Source organism: Lepidochelys kempii, chromosome 10, assembly GCF_965140285.1.
Source record: "Lepidochelys kempii isolate rLepKem1 chromosome 10, rLepKem1.hap1, whole genome shotgun sequence".
Classification (NCBI taxonomy): domain Eukaryota; kingdom Metazoa; phylum Chordata; order Testudines; family Cheloniidae; genus Lepidochelys; species Lepidochelys kempii.
Window position 1 is genome coordinate 21,458,087 of NC_136389.1, and position 7,576 is coordinate 21,465,662.

Sequence of the window (7,576 nt, forward strand, 5' to 3'; positions counted from 1 at the left end):
TTGATAGTGAGAGGAAGAACTAGAAGATTTAATATAGACAGAAATTTCATAGTATTTAACATAGCAGGGAAGAACGAAAGTACAATCACATCTCTTCCTTCAAAGACATTCTAGAAAGCTTTCAAAATGGGATAAATGACAGAATGAACTGAGAAATGAGAGAAAGAATTTAAGCTTTCAAAATAGGATAGGAATTAAATGGTACTGTAGCATAAACTGGGAGAGTCCTACAGCTTTGCAGATCTCACAGCATAAAGAACATCCGTGACAACTCTAAATTTTGTCAAAAGCTGAACCAACAGTAATTTTCAGGTGCCTTTGAATTTTTCATACTGAATAGCAGAAGCTATCTTCAGATGCATGCACTGATGAAAGAAAACCAAGAAAGAAGCAAGAGTGCTTGGCAGCTTCCTAAGGCTTCTTTGCAAAATCAAAGTGTTAGGCACATGTGGGAATCTCTCAGTGAACAGCCATGAGTGATTTGATTAGTACAGGTTCAAATGCCAACTTTCCTATGCTATCACAGCAGCCTAAAGCAAATCAAATGCAGTCATTCCCCAGTGCTGCCAATTTCACCCATTTACTTCTCACCGGCTAACTTTTGCAAATTGAACTTTACTGTTGTTACCTTGGTTCTCAGATTTCCAGCCATTAGTTCTGTAAAACTCTAGAAAGTCTCACTTGATTTAGTTAGCTGAAATACTTAATAAAATGGAACTGTATTTGCTGAATCTATTTATTTATTTATTTGGCCTTCGAGCTCAACCAATAAAATAGCTGCACATTTTACACAGAATACATATAACTTGTATAGAGCAAAATAAAACCACCAGACACCTCATATTCACAGCACTTTCTAGGCTTTGCTCTCCCCATCTCTAGTTTTCACAATGGGAGCCTGTTTTATAAAAAACAATTGAACTATTAAGGCTACAATGGTAACACAATTTACTGTTGTGTGAGAACATTTATCTTAATATATCTAGAGATCTGAGTAATACATCTTGTATCTGACAGAAGTCTGAATGTAGGCAGTGCTCCAGCATGAAAGATATGGCCAACAAAGAGAGTATGAAGAAAAAGAAATCAAGGAATTAAGGTTGGCTCTTTGGGGCATTGCTTACTTAGCCAAGGGAAGATCTGGAAGTGGGTAGTATTAACCTTGGAACACTCCACTAGAATTACACCTAAAACTGGAGATCAGAAAACTGTTCACAGAACATATTTATTCAGGGCCAGATTTCTGATAACCATTGCTCCAGTTTAGAAACCCGTTCCTTCACAAGTCCTACTACTGACTTAAGTGGAAGTACTAATAAAGTTAAGGTACTATTCATTGTGAATAAGTCTATTGCAATCTGGCACTCAATGACGTTAACATCTTTTTTTTTTCCAGTTCATTCATTATTTACAAATAGATACAGATTTTATTAATTTGATAAGTATTATTTAGTGAATGGCCTTTACAAACATTTTCAGCCAACAGATTGCTCATAAATTATGTGTCATGATTATTACTTGGATCATTTACTATTCCTAATTGATTACTTATGTTGTGATTGATCACCTAAGACATTGCCTATGTGACAGAAGTTGCCCCAGTTTAACAACATAGATCTAGCTAAATGGATCCAAACCCATACTTTAACCCATATTTAAATCAGTTTATCTTAATCTGGTAATTTTCAAATGAGAATTAAATAAGTTTAAACATGGAATAAACTGACGTTGCGTGTCTACATTGGGAGTTTGAACCTGTTTAATTAGATTGATTTAAAATTGTTTAAACTGGTGGGACTTTTCTCATATAGACAAGGCCTAAGTCATATGGTAGTGATTCCTGCTCCCTGACTGGCTACCTCAAAGCTACCAGTATGGCCACACAAATGTATCTGGTGTGCTCAGGCAAATACATATTTGCAAATAAATACTTGCTAGCACAAGTTTTCATGAGAAGCTAATAAGAGGGGCTGAGTATCCCATCAGTGTGAAACTGCAGGGTTTTTTTTTTTCTTCCAAACAAATACTGATGAACACTGCAATAAATAGGACTATCCATATTTAGACTGACAACAGTCATTCAAAAACAAAGTAGATGTAATTTCCTGGCTGTTTAGATCACAGATTTGTAAAAGGAAGAAAACTCTAGCAAGCCTTCTTTGTAATATATTACAGCTTTATCAGTAATTGCATTGGCACATCATGTATTGAAATTAGAACAGGCTATTATCTACATTCTGTGTTTTAATTAAAAGGGAAGACAAATTCTTTACTGCACCTGTACATTATAGAAAGCATTCAGTTGCCAATTAAGAAAGAGACAGATGGAGATAGGTAAGGTATGTAAAACCTAATTTTACAGCATACTCTCCTTCCTAAGCAATTTCAGTTCATCTGAGGGAAAATACATCTTCAGTGATGAAATCTACAATCTAAAAAAGAAAACCCAATTGTACGGCCATTACACAGATAATGTCCTGAGATGATGAGCAGCAACCATTGTGGGTAAAATCTACCCCTGTGCAGAGGGCCCGCACAAGCGGGATGCACCATTTAAGTCCTAATGAAGCCCTATTTTGAGGATGGATTGCCTTCATGCTGGCCCTCTGCACAGGGGTAAATTTCACCTTCTGAATTAAAGTTCCATACTGTTTAGGCTAAATTCAGGATTAGTGATGTTTAGGAATAGAGCACAACAGAACCTGTACCAATAGCAAAGGTGCAAAAAAAAAAATGGCATGGCAGCTGAGAAAGCATGCAACATGGTAGAAGCAGATGTTGGGCTTTACAGCAAGAGTAGTGTCTAAGGGACTTGCAGAGGCCGAGCAGGTTTTAGCTTCAACGAAAGGGGGTATAATTTGTTAAGGCACACCCAGAGCTGGTGCAAAGGATGGTTTGGCAAAGTCAAACCTGCCCTCTTTAGGGGAACATATGGCGCTGCAAAGTACCCATTCATGGCAGTAAGCACATTCTGCAGAGTCCAAACAACCTCCATTAAAGATATGTTTTCAAAGATGATGGGGACAAGTGCCTCTGACTATGTATTGAAATAAAAAAGGTGGTATCCATTACATTGCAACATCCATGCTACTCATTGTAACCATAGCTTTGCTATAGTCCCTTTGCTTAGTTTGTCACTAGCACCCTGTCTAAATATTTGTATTTTGCTGATATTCCTCTATAATGAAATGGTATGCCACATGCAGTTTTTAGGAATGATGCTAAGAGAATTTAACAGGATTTGAGTTAATTTAGTGCTCATAAAAGTGAGGAACCCAAAGCATTTGGTTCCATTGCTTCCTAGCACAGCTGTACCAAATGCATCTCATCTCTGCCTACAGCAGCCTCTCTTGAGCAGTGTATGCCATTTGTGCTGAATTGTGACAAATGGTTTTGTAGTTTTGCTATGTGCACAAACAACGAACACTACAGATAGCTCCCCAGGGCCAGTCTGCTCCTGATCGAATTCACCATTTACAAAGCAACAGGTAGAGCATCCTCTGCAAATGGAGGAGGGGAAAAACTGGTAAATCTGGAAGGTTAGGAAGGGGGAGATCAGAAGGGAAATGCCATGTCTGCCATACTGTGTCTCTGCCCCTGGGATCCCATAAAAGATCCTTCTCTCTAGCTCTGAGAGGATTTACTTCCATGGTACTTTGAGGGCCGGACTGAGGTAGAGCCAGGGACCCACCCACTACTATCAACCGCATCATCCTTGCTGACCCCTTATCCAAGTGGAACTCCATGTACTGTAGTTTGAATCAGTATAGATTCCTGCTAGATCCCCTCTGTGAGTACTACTACAGGGGTTCTCTGTGAAAGCTCTGTTACCTAAGCATCATCGTAGTGAACAACACCTCCTCTGCAGGACTAGGGCTTCCCTTTGTGAATCGCTGGGATTCATGGGGTTGGGATACTTCACCTCTGCCAGTTCCCCAACTCTCTTCCTTCATGAGGATGATCTGGTAAATTCTGCAAGGTTAGTCATGGAGAGTTTTCAGGTTACCTCTCTGTGTAATGACAAGGGATTTTTACTCCCATCTGGAAAGATTTGTTTTTCTAGCTGATCTAGATGTAATCATACATGATGGACTATAAACTCTGCATTGATGTTTAATATTTTCCTGCACTCAACTGACCTTTTCTTTTTTTTCCCCTCCTCTTTTTGAAATCAAACAGCTGACAAGGTCAATGATGACTTCTATTCCAAACGCCGACACCTTGCAGAACTGGCTGCCAAGGGAAGCCTGCCACTGCACCCAGTGCGCAGAGAGGAAGACAGAACGTACACGCCTGACAATGGCACGACCAGACAGAATGGGCAGAAATCCAAAGTCTCAAAGATGCACACACACCCCTTAGCTTACAACTCCAACTTCAAAACCTGGGACCCCAGTGTCCAGTCCCTCCGACGGCAGACATATGCAAACAAGGGGAAGCACAGCACAGGAGAACCAGCAGCAAGTGACCCACTGACAACTCGGAACCAGCACTATCTGCCCCCACAGCCATATTTCATAACCAACAGCAAGACAGAAGTGACTGTTTGAGATTGCTTTTGAGAAAAAAAGATCCCTTAAAAACAAAAACACACACATAAATAACTGAAAGAGGCAAAAAAAAAAAAAGATATCAAGAAAGAAAGGAACTTCCACTTGGACATTCCTGCTATGAAGCCAATTGTAAGGCAAAGAGTGGGTTAATACCATTCAGCAATACACTGAAGGTTGAATTAGAAACACCATTTGTATTTCACACTGGAAAACAAACCCTTGTGACTAATTTTTTTTTACTTGAAACTGAAATCCATGATGAGAAGTAGCACAATCTAGAGAAACTTTATGTCTGCTTAAACCATTTACACTATGTTCCTGCCTTGAGACAGAGAGCCAGTGAGAGAGAACAATATACTGTAATACATTGTTTTGGTCAGGAATTTTGTATAAATTCTAATAATAATAATCACTAGACCTGTGAAAACCCAAGTGCAAATAACTTGGTACCAGCCCTAACATTATTGTACTTTCATGCCATCACTATATGAAGCGCAAAAAAACCCCACAACCCAATAAAATAAAAAAAAGACAAAAGACTCTTTCATGTGAATCCAACGAAGACTGTTACAATTAAAAGCATATGGAAACTTTCTGGCTGGCAGAGAGTCCAGAAGGACAACAACAAACACAACAAACTTTTATTTTAGTTTATTTTTGGTTTCGTTCTAAAGTTTTTTGAACCTCCAAAATAAGAGACATATCAGATGACAGAATGTGGGGTGAGGGGTGCGGGAAGGCGGGGGCAGGGTCAGAAAACCACTCCCCCTCAGTCCTGTTTTCCAGGCAGAAGGTAACAACTCTCACTTTGCGGACTGTCAAGACTTTTTCTTCACCTGAATGTTTTGCCTATATTCAACTGCTTCGGACTGAAAATAAATAAGCGTGGGTGGTGCCTTTACTGTATTGCTATTGTTCAATGACAGTCTTGTTTCTCAAAGTGAAACCCGTGTTCTTTTAAGCTTATTTCCTCATGTTTTATTAAAGTATTAGAAGGGTTCCACCCCCATCAGCCTCTCTGCCCTCTTCTGTTGTCAAGAATGAAAATTCATGTTTCACCTCCGTGTAGTGGTTGCAAGGTCAGGAATATTTAGTTAGCCCCTCATTCCCTATGGTAAACCATAATTTTCCTACCTAAAATCCCCTATAGTCTTTCATTCTGTATTTGCTTTTAGGCACAGTAGTTCTCCTTCAAAGTTCAATTAAATGTTACATGGCATATTGTCTTTTCTCGTTCGCTTTCTGTTAGTGGTGTGCCCCCTCTTGGTGGGCTATTTGATAAAGGGGACTACTGCACTAGCCTCAGGCATCACAAGGGTCTGGGTTTAAAATCAGACTCATGGTCTCGTCTTACCATGGTTCTGATGACTTGGATACATTTTTCATATCAATAAAACCACTCCAGAATTTGGCACAGTTAGCAGCCTGGCAGTCCTGGAATGGTAAAATGTGTGCACATCAGCAGTGAAGTGAATAATTGTTGTGAGACTAAGACTGTGTGGCAACAGCCTGACACACCAGGCAGTGCAATCTGTATTTCACTTTCAGCATGCACTAAAATCCCTTCCCTCCCAAAAAAGAAGTCATTTGGCCAAGTCATAAACTAACCATCCCAATACAATTTATATTGTCACTGGCTGTCAATTCTCTTGAAGATTAGTTTCATAATGTATCAGAACATGATTGGCTCCATGAGTCTGAGAACCGTATGCTGTAAAGTGAATCAAAAGTGGGATTTCTTAACTGTATTCAGCTGATTCAGGCAGTATTTCTTCTTAGATTTTTGCAAGGATGCAAGAGCAGAGAAGTTTTAAAGAGGCTAACGTAACAGGACAGATCACTAATCCAGCCATCTCAGAACTGATTTGCATCCTGACAATATAGGCATCACTCTATAAGTGTGCTTCTAAATTGTATAATCATCTATTTTAAGCCTATGAGAAGTAGACAAAGCCTATGGACTAATCCTTTGCACACACTCCAAGTTCTCCAGTATCTCACTTCATTCCTTTAACCTTTATTGCCTTCACAACTGGCTAACTTAATTTGACCCTTTATGGAATGTTGCTGTTAATCCATATGCTTTAGATACACACTTCAGCTGCACTCTTATCCACACAGATTTTTGTGTAACTTGAGCATATTTTATGTGGAAATATTTTAGTAACTGTATGTTCGGTAAGTAAACCCGTGTTAATACTTGTTAACAACTACAGAGTTTATGATACCAATAATACTTCCTATGATAAAATGTTTGTTTGTTTTTTAAGAATGTTTATTTGTAAACATATGTATTCACTATATTAATATGAATTTCTTACCTGGCAATAAAACTGATTCTATGTGAATCCGATTTGCTGGCTCATTCATAAACTTCTATCACTGGGCCAACTCCTGAGTTCCTCATTCAGCTTTTAAAAAGTCTTTACAAACTCCCTCTGAAGCCAATGGGTCTTGCCTGAGCAGAACTGAGGAGTTGTGCCTTTATTATTTGTATCATGCAGGAAGAAAGTTCTCTTGCAAATGCAGGCTGTCTCTTATCTGTGGTCAGTATGCACTTTGCTAGCATTTGAACACTGCACACCTGATTAATTATTTTAAAGTTTTGGGAGAAAAAAATTAAAGACACATAAGGGCCAAATCCTGCTCTTTGAAATGCATGGGAATTTTGCCATGGAACTCAATGGGACTGCAGGGTCCGATTCATATAGTGTGCACTGGGGTGATTGTAGATGTAACACTTCAACTTTTATGCAGGAGTTATCAATTACAGAAGAAACATTACATTATGGCTCTGTAATATAGTGATTCACTTGGAACAGAAATAGCCTTTGATGGGCCTCACTACAGCTGATAATGGCCCATACACCTGAGAGTAAACAAAAATGTCAGCTGGGGAAAACCAAAGTATTTAGTTAGCTTCCAAGTTAATCTTCAGTATCATGCAATGGTGTGGTCTGGTATTTAAAACAAAGCACTAGAAGTCAGATCTGGGTTCAAGTCCAGCTAGTGCCACTGACTTG

At 39.1% G+C, this 7,576-nt stretch overlaps 1 protein-coding gene across 2 annotated transcripts in view; it reads left to right on the forward strand.

Moving 5' to 3' along the window:
• SHISA9 (shisa family member 9) overlaps positions 1–6,792 on the forward strand; it is a 240,552-nt gene extending 233,760 nt beyond the window's left edge. For both annotated transcript variants that reach the window (XM_073362378.2, XM_073362377.2), the window contains one exon: positions 4,180–6,792. In XM_073362378.2, the coding sequence (XP_073218479.1) occupies positions 4,180–4,550 (371 nt within the window). In that variant the 3' untranslated portion in view covers positions 4,551–6,792. The remainder of the gene's footprint in view (positions 1–4,179) is intronic.
• Positions 6,793–7,576: the final 784 nt, after the last annotated feature.